The sequence below is a fragment of the Stegostoma tigrinum genome, chromosome 25 (genome assembly GCF_030684315.1).
Source record: "Stegostoma tigrinum isolate sSteTig4 chromosome 25, sSteTig4.hap1, whole genome shotgun sequence".
NCBI lineage: Eukaryota > Metazoa > Chordata > Chondrichthyes > Orectolobiformes > Stegostomatidae > Stegostoma > Stegostoma tigrinum.
The window spans coordinates 21530977-21550087 of NC_081378.1; the positions used below are offsets into that span (position 1 = coordinate 21530977).

Genomic DNA, 19111 nt, shown 5'->3' on the forward strand with positions numbered 1-19111 from the left:
CTCTGAAGTCTTCTTCAATTCCCTCTTTAAAACTGTCTCTAAAACCAGTATTTTGATTTAGCTGTCACTCCTGTCTCTGCACTCTCTCCTTCCAAAATCCCTATCTATTCTTGCAATTTCCCTTCCCATTTTCTACCCGCTAAATAGTCTTTGGCGTGTAAATGGTTTGGTATTTAAATACAAGTCCTATTTGAAATTAACTATGGAGTTAAACAGGCTAAAAAGAGACTATTCCATCAACTGTGCTTTTGCTAAATCTATGAACACGCTAACAAATTACTCCCATCCCCTCATTCGTCCTCTGTGGCCTTGCATTATTTTCCTTTTCAAGGACTTATTCAATTTGCTTTTGAAAGCTATGACCGAATTGAGATCAAACTTGCTTTCAAGCTCTGCATTCTAGATCATAACTTCCTGCATAAAAAAAATTCATTCTTTCTTTTGTTTTACTGATTATCTAAAGTCCAGGTTTGGATTTTATATATTAGATAAAATCATTCACCTGTTAGTGTGTTCACAACATCACAAAACACAGAAGCTGGAGTTGGCGCGTTAGCCATTCGGGCCTGCTCCACCATTCGGTACAAATTTGGCTCATCTTGGATTTCAACTGTTCCCCATAACCATTGATTTTCAGAAAAATTGAATATCTATTTACCTGTCTCAGTATTAAACATAATAACACCGATAGCCCCTTTGGACAGAAAATTCCAATGATTCATAACTGTTTGAGTGAAGTATTTTCTTGTCATCTGAACATCAATATCTACAAGTTTCATTCCTTTTAAAAAAAATTTTGCTTTTCTGTTCTTTATGACCAAAGTGAATAACTTTATACTTCAGCACATTATAATAGACTTGCCTCCTTGTTGTCCTCTCATTCAACATGCAACATCACTTTGCAGCCTCTCTGTGTCCTTCCCAGAGATTACCTTTCCACCTAGCTTTGTATAAGTAGAAAACTTAAATATATTAACTTCTGTCTCTGAATATAAAGTATTAGTATCGATCGTTAATAGCCGAGGTCCCAGCAGTGATCCTTGAGGCAATCCAGTAGTCCATATGTAATCTTGGAAAATCATTGCTTGCAATCTATTGCAGTATTTCTTTTCAAACCTTGGGGTGTTGACCATTAGGTCATGGGGATTTGATTATATTTCTCCAATTTTTTTACTATTTATGTTCCCATAATTTCATTAAACTTTTAACATAGATTTCGTGCTTAATGTATATCAATATCAGACTGTATCCCTGATAGTGCTAGCAAAAATTTAACACTTCTCTTAATCTTACAATAAAAGCAAAACACAGCAGATGTTGGTATCTGAAACAAACATAGAAAATGCTGGAGAAACTCAGCAGATCCAACAGCATCTGTGGAGAGAGAAACAGACTTAATGCTTTGAGTCCAATACAACTTCTTCAGAACAGGACCAAGTTCTGAAGAGTCATATTGGATTCAAAACATTAACTCTGTTTCTCTCTCCACAGATGCTACCAGATTGACTGAGTTTCTCCAGTATTTTATGTGTTTGTCTCTCAATCATATACTACATTCTTGTCATAAGATTGGCCGAGGCTATGTTAGGTAATTCAGGAACCTTATTAATCATAGAGATTAATGACAGATTCACTATATTTTCCTATAATCTACATATTCAGAAAACAGGAGATACTTGATTAATCATCTAATCGTGATTGCCTAGTAGGATTTTATGTAATTTGGCATTCATCAATCTTACTTCATCTACCTATAAACATTCTACTTTCTAATAGCTGCCTTATTAGTGCTGTGAAGATCTTTCCAGTCTGCATCAAGATCACATATTTGCCAAATGCCAAAATTTCTATTCAAGGCCCCACAAACGCACTGTGAGTGCCTTTAATCATGGACGATCAGGGAGAAAGTGGTTGCAGTATGTGCACAAGCTCTGCCTAACCCAAAGGTCTAAAATCTGCAGCAAAGCAAAGTTCAGATCACCTTTTCTTCAGTCATTAATGAAATGTGGGCACCATTATGCAGGCTAGCATTTATTGCCCATCCCTAATTAGCCTGGAGAAGGTGGCGGTGTACTGCCTTCTTGAACTGTTGCAGTGCTTGGGATGTGGGAACATCCACAGTGCTGTTCGGAAGTAAGTTCCTGGAATTTGACCAGTGACAGTGAAACAATGACAATGTAGTCCAGAGTCAGGATGGCATGTGACTTGCACAAAACTAGAAATTCAGTATGTTTAGCAGCATCTCTACTCTGCTTTCTCTCCACAGATTCTGCCAGACCTGCTGAGTATTTCCAGTATTGTTTCTGGCTTCCAGCATCCACAGTTTTTCGGGATTTTTGTTTGGTGTGTGACTTGGCTGGGAACTTACAGGTTGTTCCCATGTATCTGCTGCCCTTGCACTTCTTGGTGGTAGAGGCTGCATGTTTGGAAGCTGCTGACAAGAGAGCCTTGGTGAGTTCCTGCAGTGCATCTTCAAGGTAGCACGCACTGTTGCTACTGTGCATTTCTGGTGAAGGGATGAATTTTGAAGATAGTGCCAGTCAAGTGGGTTGCTTTGTCTTGGATGGTGATGAGCTGCCTGAGTGTTGCTGAAGTTGCACTCATTCTGTCAAGTGGAGGAATATTCTACTATATTCCTGACTTGCATCATGTATATGGTGGACAGGTTTTGGAGAGACAGGAAGAGACTTACTTACCTCAGAATTCCTAGCCTCTGACTGGCTCTTGAAGCCATAGTGTGTATAGAGCTGATCCAGTTTAGTTTCAGGTCAATGGTGATCCCCAAGATGTTGATAATGGAGAGTTTGACATCAAGGGGCAACGGTTGGATTGTCTCTTGTTGGAAAGGGTCACTATCTGGAATTTGTGTACAAATGGTTCTTGCCACTAATTAACACAGGCATAGATATTGTCCAGGTCTTGGGCATGGACTGTTCAGTATCTGAGGAGCTGCGAATGGTGCGGAACATTGCACAATCGTCAAAAAAAAATGCTTATTTCTAACCTTTTGATAGAGGGAAGGATAGAGGTCAATAATGATGCTGCTGAAGATGGTTAAGCCAAGGACATCTCCCTGAGGATCTCTTGCAGTGATGTCCTGGGACTGAGATTATTAATCCCCACCAAGCACAAACTTTGTGCCAGGTATGACTCCAACCAGCAGATGGTTTTCCCCCAATTCCGACTGATTTTAGTTTTGCTAAGGCTGTTTGATGACACGCTCAGTCAAATGTGGCAGTGATGGTTACTCTCACCTCACCTCTGGAGTTTTGCTCTTTTGTCCGTGTTTGGACAAAGGCTGCATGAGGTCAGGAGCTGAGTGACCCTGGCACAATCCAAACTGAGCATCAGTGAGCAAGCAAGTTAAACCTTTGCAAGTGCTGCTTAACAGCATTGTCATTGACTTTTTCCACCATTCTGCTGGTGTCTGCGAGTGGACTAATTGGTCAGTAATTGGTCAGGTTGGACGTGTCCTGTTTTCTGTGGACACGACATAGCTGGACGGTTTTCCACATTGTTGGGCAAACACCAGTGTTGTAACTTTACTGGAACATCTTTACTAGGGGCATGGCTAGTTGTGGAGCACATGTTGTCAGCACAACTGCTGGAATGTTGTCAGAGCCCACAGCCTTTGCAGTATCCGATGTCTCCTGCCATTTCTTGATCCAATCTGCTGGCAGACAATTCCCCAGCCTCTTCCCCAAGAGCTTGATGAAACTTTCTATTGGTTATAGCCTTGACAGGCAAGTTAAGCTCATTTTGTCCCTCACATACAACAGAACTGTCAAAACTTAATTTTAAATGTGACTAGAGAAATTTTTGAGCAAACTGGACACACAGAACAGAATCCTCAGCGGTTTAACTACACATTAATCATTCTCATGTGAAGATTCACACCCTTCAGAGAGAAGCTATTTTGCAGGCCACACCTAGACAAATGAAAAAGCTGTAATTTGGAGAGTAGAGTACTGCTTTATGAATAAGGCAGATTTGTTTTGCTACCTTTGTTACTCCTTAAGTAGCAGATGATCGACTGTAGGGTAGACACAACATCCATCCTATCCTCTGGCATCGTTCTCTGTTAATCTGTGTCACTGATTTGTCTATTCTGTGTAAAATACAGAATCCGCTTGTTGCCCTTACTCTAGTTTTCCTCCTCTCTCATGTTTTCATTAGCTATAATAGCTAACAGATTGGCATATATTATAGATTGGAATATTTTCCCATCGGCTGTATTGTGGATGACAAGGATAGGAATGGTTGGTGCAGTTGGGGGTTACTGTACTTTACCCTTCTACCTTCACTTTTGGTTTTTTGCTTCATTCCTCACCAGTTTTCGGAGTCTTACTCCTTCTTCAGCTATTAGTGAGGGAGGTAGTATCAGACACAGAATTTATAAGTAAAAGAGCAAAGGGTCACATCACTGATGCGGATGTCCTAAACAAACCTAAGATGCTGTTGAAACTTTAATCAGTTAGAAAGCTTTAATTGATTAATATGTGTATGTAAATCCCCACATTCCTTTGAAGTCACTGTCCTGAGAGAACTAAAGGTTTTATCGCAAAGCCAACACACCTGGACATCTCATCGTATCAGGCAATGGAACCCTGTGTGAGAACCTCTTTGGCTATGTTGAGGGCATCTTGAAACCCACTGTACAGGGAACCCCAGCTTCTGTCACAACGCCACAGATTTCTTACAGAAACTCAGCACCTATGGACCTGTCGAACCAGGAACATTCCTAGTCACAATGGATGCTTCAGCACCAGCATTCCCCCATGACAATGGCATCACTGCAACAGCCTCAGTACTCAATACCACCAAGTGCCAATTTCCAGGCGCCATCCTACAAATCATCTGCTTCATGCTCAACCAGAACATCTTCACCTTCGACAACCAGTTCTTCATCCAGACACGCGGAACCGCCACGGGGCCCAGGTTTGCTCCCCAACACGCAACATTTTCATGCACAGGTTCAAACAAGACTTCGTTGCTGCATAGAACCTCTGACCAATGCTATGCACCAGATACAGTGACAACATTTTCTTCCTTTGGACTCATGCCGAGGAATCTCCGAAACAACTACATAGCAATATCAACAGGTTTCATCCCACCATCAGACTTACCATGGACTACTCTATAGAATCAGTCTCATTCTTGGACACACACATCTCCATCAAGGACCTCTTTACCTCACCGTATTGCAAGTCTATGGATAACCTCACAATGCTGCATTTCTCTAGCTTCCACCCTAAATATATTAAAATAGCCATCCCTGACAGACAACCCCTGCACATACACAGGATCTGATCGGATGAGGAGGAGTGACACAGCCACCTGAAGGTGTGGAAGGGACGCCCTTATAGGAATGGAATACAATACTCAACTCATCGACAGCCAGTTCCGATGTGCCACAGCGAAAAGCTGTAATGACCTCCTCAGAAGACAGACATGGGAAATGTCTGATAGGGTATCCTTCATAATCCAGTACTTCCCGGGAGCCGAGAAACTACGCCATGTTCTTAGCAGCCTTCAACACATTATCGATGATAATAAGCACCTCACCACAATCTTCCCCACACCTTCACTTCTCACCCTCCACAACCGCCAAACCTTAAACAGATCATTGTTCGCAGCAACTACCCAACTACCGTGAACGTGGTGGGCACACCAGCCACCACAAGCATGGCAGACATTCATGTGAAACAGCCAATGTTGTCTATCTCATACACTGCAGGCAAAGATGCCCCGGTGCATGGTATATTGGAGAAACCATGCAGATGCCATGAATGGACACCACGCAATAATCATCAGAAGCAATGTTCCCTCCCAGTCAGGGAACACCTCAGCAGTGAATGACACATTCGGCCTCGGATCTTCAGGTAAACGTCCTCCGAGACGGGCATCAGAGTGGCCGAGCAGAGACAGATAGCCAAGTTCGGTATCCCTGAGGATGGCCTCAACCGGGATCTTGGGTTCATTTCACACTGCAGGTGATCCCACTACACTCACACTCTCTCTCTCTCTCTCTCTCTCACTCACACACATTTTATGAATTTCTACTTTAGAAATAAAACTAGTCTAACTGCAACCAAAACACTGATTCTAAATAAGGCCACATGCCTAACATGCATTGTCTGGCCTAAAGTATTACCTCTTCCTTACACTGATAAAACCTTTAGTTCTCTCAGGACAGTGACTTCAAAGGAATGTGGGGATTTACATACCCATATTAATCAATTAAAGCCTTCTAACTGTTTAAAGTTTCAACAGCATCTTAGATTTGTTGAGTACATCCTCATAGTGGTGTGACCCTTTGATTTTTTTTTACTTATAAAGGCTGTGGCTGATACTACCTCCCTCGCTAATACCCGAAGAAGCAATAAGACTCCAAAAGCTTGTGTTTTCAATAAATCTGTGGAACTATAACCTGGTGTCGTGTGATTTCTGACCTTGCCCACCCCCGTCCAACATCAGCACCTCCACATCATGGTTTTCTCTCTCTGACTTACCTGATGAGGAGTCCCTTTGAGTTTGTGTATTTCTTCCTTATACTGCCTGAGCTGCAACTCCAATTGGCTGCGTTCCTCTTGGCTACTTCTGTACCTTTCCTCCAGTGCTCTCAGTTCAGTGATTAATCCTTCACACTGGTCACACAACATAAAGAATCTCCTGTTATTGAGAAACAACTTGTTCACGCAATGTTAAAGTTCATTTTGTGTATGGCACTTTGTTCAAGAAAATACAGAAACCCAATATGCTCTATTATATTAAGGTAGGGACTCCAAGAGGTGCTACAGGAGAAACAATGTTGCAGTAATGTCCACATAGCTACAATAATGGTTTGGTCAGAGTGGGTGGAGATGGAGAGTATATTCAGGTATGCAAGATTCAGCAAGGGGTAATTTTAGTTAGAGAGATCATTAACATTCTAACTTGCAATAAAGTCATGAATGGGAAGGACACTTCATGATGTAGTGAAAGATGTGTTTGTATATATTTATCTTTAAAATCATTTTTGGAGTTTGGATTTCAATATAATGGCATATCGGCGTTGGTTATTTTTGTGAAGGGTTTTCTTTTATTTAAAAAAAAACATAAAATCAAGTGTCCTTCTAGAATAATTAATAATCCAGAATTTCTCAAAAGCCTTGTGGCTATGGAGCCCTGTGGTGTCAATAGAAAGTTACTTATATTGTGGTAGTTTACAACAGGCCAGTAAACATTGAAGGCTATTGCTTGTTTACAAGTCAGAATAATCAAAATTTAATTTTAGCTTAAAAAGCCTAGAGATTGAAGTTTTTAAGAGCAGTGTGGAGAAGGCACAACTAGTGTGAGAAGCTGTTTTGTCTTACTCGAGGTTAGGAACATTCAGGGAAAACGCTGTCACCTCAGTTGAAATGTTTAGTTTGTGCAATTTTCAAATCAGGAGAGTTTGGTTGGAAATCTACAGATAGTAGAGCTGAGAAGGCTTTGGCTCTCATGAGTTGTGGAGAAGTTCATGTTGGCAGATTTGGATAAAACTCAATAAACTGTATCCACAGTCCATGGCAAATTAATAGTCGAGAGACAGTTAACTTGAGAGAGCAGACAGATGGAATGTGATCTCCTTGGATTTGAGTTTCTATAACAGATAATATTAGGAAACAGGTTTGGTAGTTTATCTTTTGTGTTTTAAGATCTCTCTAACTGCGATACATATGTATTTGTTCTTATGTGTTTCTTCTTTTGTGTAATACACCTCTATTCTGTTTCTAAAGAAAATTTGCAGTTTCATGTGAATATGCCTCAGTGACTGATCATGTTAACTGACTAAACAAAACAAAATATAATCTATCAAGCCATGTTTCATTCTGGGATCTGACTTGTCTAGATGTATCATCAGTTGGAATCTGAACAATGAGTGAACTCAGGATTTCAAGGAGAATGGGGCACTTAGAAATTGCTGGTGTTAAGGAGACAGTTGTCTCCATAGAACTGCTGGAGTGTTCTAAGAGTCTTATTCCCCAAACAGTTGCACCTACTCCACCTCAGCAGACCCCCAGTTTGGAGCAGCTCTGGTTACCAGGTTCAGAACTTGCCAATGTTTCAGCAACATTTCAGTAACATGTAATTCAACTGCTCACCTCCCATACTCCAAAGAAATGTGTGCTTCACAAATTCCACTGGGATATTTTTCTTTGTGCACAGTGTTGGAGTAATTACTAACGGTCCTCCATGAATCTTATGTTTCTCATACCTCATGTTGGACTGACAGAGCCTTCTCTTCTGCCTGTAGGAGTCGGTGTCTCAAACCCAATTCATCAATCAGACCTCGCTCTTCATGCCTCTGGGGACTTTGAGATCCAAGTTCAATGCTTTCCACTTTCTGGTCCTTCTGAGTCGATGTTACAATATCTCCACTGCTTCTATCCTTAGGGATCTGTTGCTCTTTGAGCACCCGCCCATCTTCAAGCTGATCCCTTAAAAAGACTTGATCACTTGGAGCTATTTTGTCACATGATTTCTCCTGATCTTTCTGTGTGCGGCTCAGGTTCTTCTGCAGACTTAAACCTGCTACATTTGGCCCTTTACCACTTTCTTTCCAGGGCAAGCCCTTAGCTTCCATTTCATACTTCTGTCGTCGGCTTTCAGTCTTTTGAATGTCTGTCTTAAATCCTTCATTTGATCTATAAAATTAGACAAGCATCTGAATGGTCTGTGTCTGATCAATCAGTCCAACACTTCCTGAACAGATTAAAAGTTAATCATTCCTTGATGTAACCATGGAGCCTTAGGTATCCCAGAGTTAAATACAGAGTAAAACTATCTTTACATAGTTCCATTAAATACTCCCAGAACAAGTATATCATGGTATATGTATCGATTAAGGCTTTCTCTACACTAAACATATCTGACACACAGCCGATGGACCAGACTAATGCAAGCAGTCAGGCCTTGCCCTAAGCACATGGTACAACAAATATGGAAGTGAGTTTGAAAACCACTGTAAAGCCACTCCCTTCCCACATCTGAGGTGGTGGATCAGCACTGCACAAATAGAAAGAGATGCAGCCTGAAATTAGATAAGCAGTGCATGGGTGAGTAATTTCTTGATACTTTCCACAAAGTCCGTTCTCCCTCTGTCTAAGGCCCTGTATGCAACTGCCAGCTCTGTGGAGGAGCACAAGATGGTAGCATAGGCCAGGGAGGTCACAAGCGGTGGCAGCAGCTGCATCTGCCTGGTCAGGAGGGGCAGCAGGACTGTGAGAGAAGGCAGAGCAAAAGTGAGTCACAGAGACCAGAGCAGGAAAATGTTCAAGCTTCTTGGGCCTGGGGTGGTTTGAGCGATAGAGGGAATGTGTGAGCAAGGCTGAGTTACAGAGTGTGCAATGGGGGGAGAGAGAGACAGAGAGAGTGTGAGGGAGGGACAGAATGTGTGTGCGGGACAGAGAGAAATGTGTGAGGCAGGGAGAAAGAGAGTGTGAGAGGGTGGGACAGAAAATGATTTATGGAGAGAGAGACTATATCTGAGAGAAAGTGTGTGTGCGGGTGAAACTGTGAGGGAGGGACAGAGAGAGTGAGAGAGTATGTGAGGGAGGGAGAGTGTGTGTCAATGGGTGGCAGGATGAGACAGAGTATGTAGAAATGAGTGGGACCCCTCCTCCTTCTCCATAAAAACCTATACCTAAAGCAGGCTGGAAAGAGAGGATGTCCCATGTTGAAAGGCAACCTGCTTCCAATACCTACATCCATGTGAATTCCACTAAGGCCAGACTGGATAGTATCCCCCAGGGGCAAACAGAAAGTCAGTGTTAATTAAACCTAATCCTTAGCTCAGCCCTTATACCTCCCTTTTCCCTGATGAGCAGGACTCCGTAATCGGAAAGGCATGTGTTAATGAGCATTTTCAGTAATTAATCATTTAAATGGAACAACCCTGCTCAATGCTGTCCCAGGCAAGAACAGCACAGCTTGGATAAAATGTTCCGACTACACTAAGTGAGTGAATAAGTGAGTGAGAATGTTGGATTGCCTGACTGATTAAGTGTGTTTATTTAATTAAGCGTATGTGAGTGTAGATTTGAGTGTGAGTAAGCGAGCATGAGTTTGACAGTCGGTGAGCCTATGGGAGTGTGTCTGCGATTGTGAATGCTGATTGTGTGTGAGAGAGAATAGGAATGAGTGAATATGCGTGTGTACAAGTGTGTGTCCAAATGCCGGTACACATGTCATATTGGAGGATGATACCTGTGGCTCTGCTGTTCCATTTGTTGCAAGCTTTCCCTCAGCTGTTTGTTGTCATCCTGTAGAACTCGACACTCTTGAGCCAGATTCCGACACTCGACCTGCAGATTCTGCACCGCACCTGTCACATACACAGCTCAAATTTCAACACAAATGTGCAAAAAGGCAACCGTTTCTGGTCAGGCATTCCATATCTTAACCATCATCCCCTATATGAAAAACAGTTTTCCAATGTCTCCCTTCATTTTTTCAGGAGTGAACTTACATAGAAGTCATAATGAAACCAGTCATTTGTCCCTATCAGTCTATATAGGCATTTAACCTCCACATCAGCAAACAGTCACTCTTATATTTTTCCACATCATTCCTATTTCCCTACTACTTGTAGTCCTTTATCTCCTGTCCAATCTAATCATCAATATTCCCTCCTCTTATAGTCCAAACCTGCTTTAAATTCTTTTCTTGCCAAACTTATTGATAAAATACAGGACAGTTCCTTTTGAAATAAATAAATCTTCATTTTTCCTTATTTTAAATCCACCTCATAACTACTTACTTGCTTTCTCCATTATTTCTCCATAGTTAATATTATAATAGTCATAACTGGAAAAAAATCATACTTTTTGTAGTTCAAAGCATCTAAAATTCTAATTTTTTAATCGATTTATATTAACAAAGATGTATCATAGAATGATACAAATAGTAGTCCATTCAGCGTTGCATGGCTGTGATGGCTTTTTGAATTATTGAGTTAATCCCATTTCCATGCTCTTTCTCCATTGGCCTATAATTTCTTTCCATGCCAGTGTCTAGCCATTTCCATTTGGAAGTTATTTTTGAATCTGTTTTAGCATCTTATCCAGCAGTGTAGACCCTGCAACAACCCCCTGTGTAAAAATGTTTCCTTATGTTGCTTCTGTCTCTTTTATCATGGCACTGTCTTTATGATCTGTTTACTGAACATGTGTTCACCGGAAACACTTGCTCTTTATTTATTCTTTCAAAACCCTCCATGATTTTGAACACCTGTAGCAAATATCCTCTTAAATTCTTCTGTTCTAAGGTGAGTTATACAACTCCACTCCAGATGTATGAAATCTTTCATCCCCAGTCATTCCATCCAATCTCTTCTGTACCTTGATTAAGACCTTGACAACCTTCCAAAAGTTTGCTGCCCAGAATTGAATATAATATTACAGTTGAGGCCAAACCCATATTTTCTAAAAGTTGAACATAATTACACATTTTTGCATTCTATTTCATTATTCATGCAGCTATAGAATTCCATACGCTCTTTAACAGTTTTTCAATCTCAACTTGTCCTGATTCATTCATAGACTTGTTAGAGTTCTCTCTGTCTATGCACCCTTTCAAAATTATACCAGTTAATTTACAACAATTCTCCTTCTTTTTCTGATAAAATATTTCACTTTACACTTTAAATGTCAACTTCTGACCAAGTCGACCTGAAGTCTATTAACCTCCTCATTGTTTACTGCACTGTACTTTTTTTAATCATCAGCAAACTTTGGACATAGATGCTGTACATCCAAGTGCAGGTCAGTAATATAGATAAGGAAAGTAGTGATCCGAATACAGATTCCCGAAGAACACCGCTATATACCTCTTGCCAGTCTGAACAAAAAACAACTATTCACCAAAATCCTATACTTTTCTGTCCCTTAGCCAAGTTTTTATAGTGTTACTGTCTTTAAGTTCTCATCAGTTGCAACTTTACAAACAAGTCTATCACCTATTACGCTGTCAAACACATTTTGAAAGTCCATATGACATAACAGCAACTCAAGAATCCTCACTTCATTATTGTGCAGAGTTCTACAAACTGTTACAAAAAGATCCCACTGTTGCTCCACAGGCCCCTGTGTCAATATCTCCTTTCACCTCCTGTCTCATAGCCTTGTCTTTCTAATATTCATCTTTAATCTTCCAGCTTTTGTAATGAAAATTTCCCTTCCCAGTTAGTTCTGAAGCCGCACCTTATGGTTACTGAGCTCATGCACATTTGGCTCATCTGCCTGAACCATTTCATTACTCATAATCAGGTCCTGCATCACATCCACCTTGGCAGGCTAACTAACCCACTGCTTGAACAGGAATCCTGTACACATGTTAGGAATCGTATTCCTATCTCTCATTTATCCCTTTATGTCTTGATTGATAAATGAGTAGTTCAGTGTTATAAGAATGATAATTTTATTATTCAAACTCATCCCATGAATCATTATACATTCTTTCCCGTCCCGTACCTGTATTAATGTAAAAAGTCTTTTGTTTTAGCTTTGAGTTGCAACCATATTGCATGGAACCATAACCTTTACTTGTTTATATTAATTTGCAACATCATGAATTGTCTCAGTGCCTTTCTTTTCTATCCCTCTAAAATATATAATATCCCAAATGCTAAATTTTAATCCGTATCCCACTGGCTGCCGGGTTTCTGTTACAATCAGAAAGAACTGAAAGGAAGATAATAAAATGTGAGGCTGGATGAACACAGCAGGCCAAGCAGCATCTCAGGAGCACAAGAGCTGACGTTTCAGGCCTAGACCCTTCATCAGAGAGGGGGATGGGGGGAGGGAACTGGAATAAATAGGGAGAGAGGGGGAGGCGGACCAAAGATGGAGAGTAAAGAAGATAGGTGGAGAGGGTGTAGGTGGGGAGGTAGGGAGGGGATAGGTCAGTCCAGGGAAGACGGACAGGTCAAGGAGGTGGGATGAGGTTAGTAGGTAGCTGGGGGTGCGGCTTGGGGTGGGAGGAAGGGATGGGTGAGAGGAAGAACCGGTTAGGGAGGCAGAGACAGGTTGGACTGGTTTTGGGATGCAGTGGGTGGGGGGGAAGAGCTGGGCTGGTTGTGTGGTGCAGTGGGGGGAGGGGATGAACTGGGCTGGTTGAGGGATGCAGTGGGGGAAGGGGAGATTTTGAAACTGGTGAAGTCCACATTGATACCATATGGCTGCAGGGTTCCCAGGCGGAATATGAGTTGCTGTTCCTGCAACCTTCGGGTGGCATCATTGTGGCAGTGCAGGAGGCCCATGATGGACATGTCATCAAGAGAATGGGAGGGGGCGTGGAAATGGTTTGCGACTGGGAGGTGCAGTTGTATGTTGCGAACTGAGCGGAGGTGTTCTGCAAAGCGGTCCCCAAGCCTCCGCTTGGTTTCCCCAATATAACAGAAAGGAAGCCATTTCACCCATTGGGCCTGGGGCCAGCTCTTTGTTCTAGCTGTTCTATCTGCCCCACTTCCCGGTCTCCATTCCTGGAGCCCTTTTGAAATTGTATGATTTAACTTACATCGACTCTCCTCATTCTTCCTTCATATATTTGTCATTTCATCTGTCCTTCTGAAACTATTCATGTCATTGAGCTAAGATCTTTCTTTTCAACACTTCCTTTAGTTTCCCTCATTAATTTCCTACACTCCAATACATGTCTTTTAAACATTTTTCACATTTAATATTAAATTTTTCCAATGATTTTAACGTCTTGAGTTTCGGGGGTTTTTTTGCTGATTATAACCAGTTCTTTTGGTTTTATTTATTTTATCCATATCCCTCTTCGTTGTTTTATTTTCACCTATTTCTCTGTTCTCCATTAATTGATTTTGGTTGTTTTTATTTTCCAGTACTCCCAACATCTATGTCAAAACTTGCCTATTTTTCAGCTTCCCCAGGTGCACTTTACACTTGCAGAAGAACATTCACAGGAACTGATCCTAAACCACGGGGTTAGAACTTTCTTCCTGGCATGTTTGCTTTTGCAAAGATACTGATTTCCCCAAAATCCTCCCCCTGCCCTTCCCTATTTCAATCCATAGCAGAAGAAATAACCCTGAGATTCCTACCTGCGGAGACTAATTCCTGAACTCATCCTTCTGGACTTTAGATCTTCCTGTATCTCAATAACTGACCCTTGATATCTGACCTCTCTTGAACTTCATATAGAGAAACACACTTCGATCTAGGTTCTACCTTGAAGTTGGGTGACCTCTTCTGAGTTTTTCTTCTGTTGACTGTCACTCTTCATCTGTATCTCTGCCCGCAGGGTGGTAATCTCCAGCTCATACTCCAGTGTTGTTTGCTGAAGATGCTCCAGCTCTGCTCGGATACGACACAGCTCCTCCTGCAGTGTAGCGATCTCATTCTCCCGCTCTCCAGCAGCCTCTTCAGCTGCCTGTCGCAGGTTCACAATCTCCTCCTGTGCACAGTGCAATTCCTCATGAGCCTCCATCAGTTCACTCTCCTTCTCCTCCTCCAAACTGTCAATCTCCTCCTGAACAGACCGGAGCTGTGCTGGATGGAACAAAACAAATATCCATAGCATTCATCACTCAGTTTGCTCCTTCAAGGAAAGGATCGCAATTGAGTTTGGGCAATTAAACCAGCCTCAGTGAAAGTGCACAGGGTGAAATAACTTCAGTGAAGACTAAGATCATCCAGGGCAGGCTGCTCATCAGGGATTAGAGATGAAACAAACCACTGAAACCTGTAGAATGAAGGGTTAACTGTAACAATTTTTTTTAACAGTAGCTGCTGAGTGCATGGGTAAGGAGTTACGTCATCCTGATGACGGAGAGGAGAGGAGATCCATGACTCTGACCACGTACCCAGAAATCCTGTAAACAGAATTATCAGTAAGTAGATAATGATCATTCTTAAAAAGGATCCCTGGCTCCAGTCAGATCTCTTGCCGGCATTAAGACATGCTGGATCTCCCTTGAGAGCAGCCCAGCCACTAGCACAAACTGCACTGCAGGAGACATGAATGTTGACTTGGTGTGAATAATGGATTCCACGCTATCCCTGCCAGAAGCCTTTCAGGATGTAGAAGGCCCCAGATGGGCCTAGGGATGGCAGAACCAGAGTATGTCATTTAAGTTTATTGAGTGCAGAACTGAAGTTGCAACAAAGCAGTATCCAGAGAAAAGTGCTGAACAGGCACCTATCACTATTTTACAATGTTCCTGCTATGAAGGGAAGCAGGTCCACAGGCTGGAAGAATGCCCTGACACAACTGCTGAATATTAAAGATAAAGTAAAAATCTGAATTTACAAATCAAAAGGAAAAGTCTTCAGTGGGAGCTCTACGCACCATTTAGCCAGGAAATCACTTTTGTTGGGAGATCACTAGGAAAGATAACCAATACTGGAATGTTAATGTTGACATTAATGGTCATCATACAGACTGGACGTAAACAGTTGCAAGAAATTACTCTGCAACCTTCATCCATCAAACTTCAAGGTCCAAGAGGAATCAACCGATATGTTAATGGTCAGCTTCATGCAATATTGAGGTACACAGTCAGAGAAATCTCTGAAAGACTATATGTTATCAAGAACCAGCAATACCCATTGTTTAGCAAGGGAACTTGTGCATTCATAACTAGTATGAAAATGAATTTAGGAAAATTTCTGCAACTCATCAAAGGCTGTCAAAATTGAAAACTGCTTGCCAATCATACACCAGCAGATGCCAAATCCATTTATTAGTTTACACCCAGGAAAGTCCAAAACTGCCTGCTAAAAAGGGGCAAGAAGTAAGATTGGCATGCTGCTTCAACGAGGAGTAGTCCGCTAGTTGGGGAATTGAACACATGGTGGTCTGCTATGCTACCAGTTCCCAAATCAAATGGCTACATTAGAATTGTATAGACATAACTCAATTGAACAGGCAATAGAACAGGAAGCACACCCAATGGCATCCATAAACAAAAGCCTTGTTAAACTCACAAAGAGCAGAGATTTTACCAAACTGTATGCAAACCGCTGATTCAGGCAGTTACCACTTGAAAGGAACCAAAACTTCAATTATATCCTTTGTGCATTACAATTTTAACTATATTTGTAATCATGTCCCATTCAGAGATTTTCCAAAGGAGAATGTCCAATATGCTAGAAGGTATAAAAAGCATTAAATTCAACTGGGATGGCTTTTTAATTGGTCTACAAAAGAAGAATATGACAAAAGAGTACATGAAATCTAGAAAACATTATAAACCGATGATTCAATACTTAATGAGCATTGTAAATTCTCAAAGTGCACGGTAAATTAGCTATAAGGATAAAACTACAGATGACTTTTAAAAAGGGTCACTGCCCTCTACTCAGATCTCTTACTAGAGTAGTACCCTGAGATAAACACTACATGATTTGTCTGGAACCATGAATTTAAACCAGTATGTGTCTGACAGCAGGCTAATGCAGCCCTCCTAGAGTGATAACATGAGTTTGTATAGTGAGAGCTTCAAAACTGGACAAAGTAAACATTGCTTGCTTCTGATTTAGCAGAATCAAGAATTGATTTTTTATGCTTAGGCCAAGGAAAAAACCCATAGATTGGAAAGCTATGGGAAGTAGTTCACAGAAGACCTGGTTAGGGTCAAATGTTAGAATAATTTCTCTTGGAGAAAGGAGTTGATTCAAACCAGTTAGGAAGTAGATTACATCAGTGCAGTTTGAAAATTCCAGACCTGAAGTATTTGGTTAGACAGCTGAAGAGGTTATCTGAAGCTAAGAAAGTTTAACATCAGTTGTGTAAATAATCAAGGAAAAAGACTATCAAGCTCTCAAGACCAGGAAATGAAAGAAACAGTCGAGTCAAATATGTAGTTATGACAGAAAAGGGAACACTCTCTCTGGTATTTGAGTATTGGAGAGTGGTGGTGTTGGGAATAGGTTAACTTGTATTTTGTCATGGGTTTCAAATCTTTGATATTGTTTTCTATATAAATAGTTTGGCTTGCTCTATTTTATATCCATTTCTTTTATGTAATACATTTTGTTTTTATTGTTAAAATCGAATCTGCAGCATTGTGTACTTATTTTTCTGTGAAACACCACCATGGTAAATGTAATAAAGAACAAACAAATCCATCAACCAATATCTCAGCCTCGGATCTTACCTGTCAGTTACATACAGTATGTACATACAGGATCTACTGTATGCAACGTAACATACAATGGGGATGCAACATAAACAGGCATCCCTCGCTCCATCCCTGTGGGCGTCCCTCACTCCGTCTCTGCAGGCGTCCCTCACTCCGTCCCTGCGGGCGTCCCGCACTCCATCCCTGTGTGTGTGTCCCTCACTCCATCCCTGTGTGTGTGTCCCTCACTCCGTCCCTGTGTGCGTCCTTCACTCTGTCCCTGTGTGCATCACTCACTCCGTCCCTGCAAGTGTCCCTCACTCTGTTGAATTCTTATTTCAGACTGAATCTTTTAAATGTGGGTAGTGAGTTTGTCTCACCACCTCAGCACTACATATTGGAAAGGCATTGATGTTAGTCTTCCAAGAGATCTGTGTGTCATTTTTTCCATTGATCAGGCTGAAGTTTGCAATGAGTACTGGCAGCCTAACCTTTGGGTTATTTCTGTGAACTGCCTCCAAGCAACACCACATCTTTTGGCTGCAATTCATGGGAAGCAGCTTCTCAGCAGGAATTCAGGAAGGCAAGCTGGTTCCAGAGGTGTGAGCTCCAGACAGCGCACTGTATTGGCAAGGGAGCCTAGTTTAAGAAGACCATAAGAAATAGGAGGAGCAGTAGGCCATTCAGCCCATCAAGTTTATCCACTATTCTATGAGGCTTAGAATTCTTATTTATAATGTGCCTCCTAGTTCTAGATTACTCCACAAGTGGAACTAACTCCTCAGCATCTTCAATATCAAGTTCTCTTTTAATCTTATATATTTCGAAATGAACACCTCTCATTTTGTAAAAATGCAATCATTATAGGTTCAACCTTTCCTCATAATACACACCCTTCATCCCAGGGCTCAGGCCCAGTGAAACTTCACTGAATTGCTTCCAAGTGAATAGTATTTCTCCTTTGTGAAAACAACCAGAATTGGACATGGAGTGCTGCTGCAGCTCAAGCAACCTCACTGCTTGTTTATAAACCAATGCAACCTACCAGCTACTCAATTGTCCAGACAGTAAAGGGGAGGATTCTATCATCATTCCATACCCATTCCTCCCTCAGCCCATCCCAACTAGCCCATTTCATATTCCTGATGTCCACTTCCAATCTGTAAACAATCCTTCACATTTGTCAATGTTCCTGTGCTATTATCTGTCCAACTTGGTAAAGTTACCATAGTCCCAGAGGGTGATTGGGCTGCTTTCTCATTAGAGACACGTAACTGGTGGTGGTTTAACCTGAGCATCAGCATGCCTCAGGTGAAGGCAGGACCTTCACAGTAACCTCAGCTGGTGCAGGAATTGAACCCATGCTGTTGGCATTACTCTACATGGTAAACCAGCTGCCATGACAATGGAGCCAAATGACACTCATCTGCACAACTAGGTGGTGAATCCTCCTGGAGTCATCTGCTCATTGCACCATGTTTGCTGCTCCACTACTCTCGCTATCTCTGTCTCTCGGTGGTAGGTGAAAATTTGACACTGCTATATTTGCGTCATGATGTCACATGAGAAACAACAAGACCCCTTGTTGTACTGAATTCAAATGATACCCACAGCAGGCTATAGAGAACCACACAATGGTCAATCTCTTATTCCTTAGCCTGAGCCCCACTAAGCAAATGGCTTCTAACACATTGGTTTGCAGCACACATCAACCCCAAAAGCCCTCACTGACCTTGGAGACGCTGGATCTGTTTGGCAAAGTTTTCAGTTTGTTGCACATTGGCCAATCTCTGCTCCTCCAGCAACCCTGCAATGTTTGGAAAATAAGAAGTCATCTGTTGGATGGATGCGATACAAAGTAAAGCTCCCTCTACGCCATCCCATCAACATTTCCAGGACAGGTACAAAATAAATCTCCATCTACACTATTGCATGAAACACTCCCACAGTAGGAACAGCACAGATCAGGTACAGGGTAAAGCTCCATCTACACTATCCCAT

The 19111-nt window shown here is 41.6% G+C and overlaps 1 protein-coding gene across 9 annotated transcripts in view; it reads right to left on the reverse strand.

Moving 5' to 3' along the window:
* The window catches only part of ccdc136b (coiled-coil domain containing 136b), a 67754-nt gene that overhangs the window by 8693 nt on the left and 39950 nt on the right, over nucleotides 1-19111 (reverse strand). For all 9 annotated transcript variants that reach the window (XM_048554493.2, XM_048554495.2, XM_048554492.2 and 6 more), the window contains 5 exons: nucleotides 18843-18917; nucleotides 14217-14537; nucleotides 10231-10348; nucleotides 8240-8669; nucleotides 6513-6647 (listed from right to left, as the gene is read on the reverse strand). In XM_048554493.2, coding sequence (XP_048410450.1) covers nucleotides 6513-6647; nucleotides 8240-8669; nucleotides 10231-10348; nucleotides 14217-14537; nucleotides 18843-18917 — 1079 coding nt within the window. The remainder of the gene's footprint in view (nucleotides 1-6512; nucleotides 6648-8239; nucleotides 8670-10230; nucleotides 10349-14216; nucleotides 14538-18842; nucleotides 18918-19111) is intronic.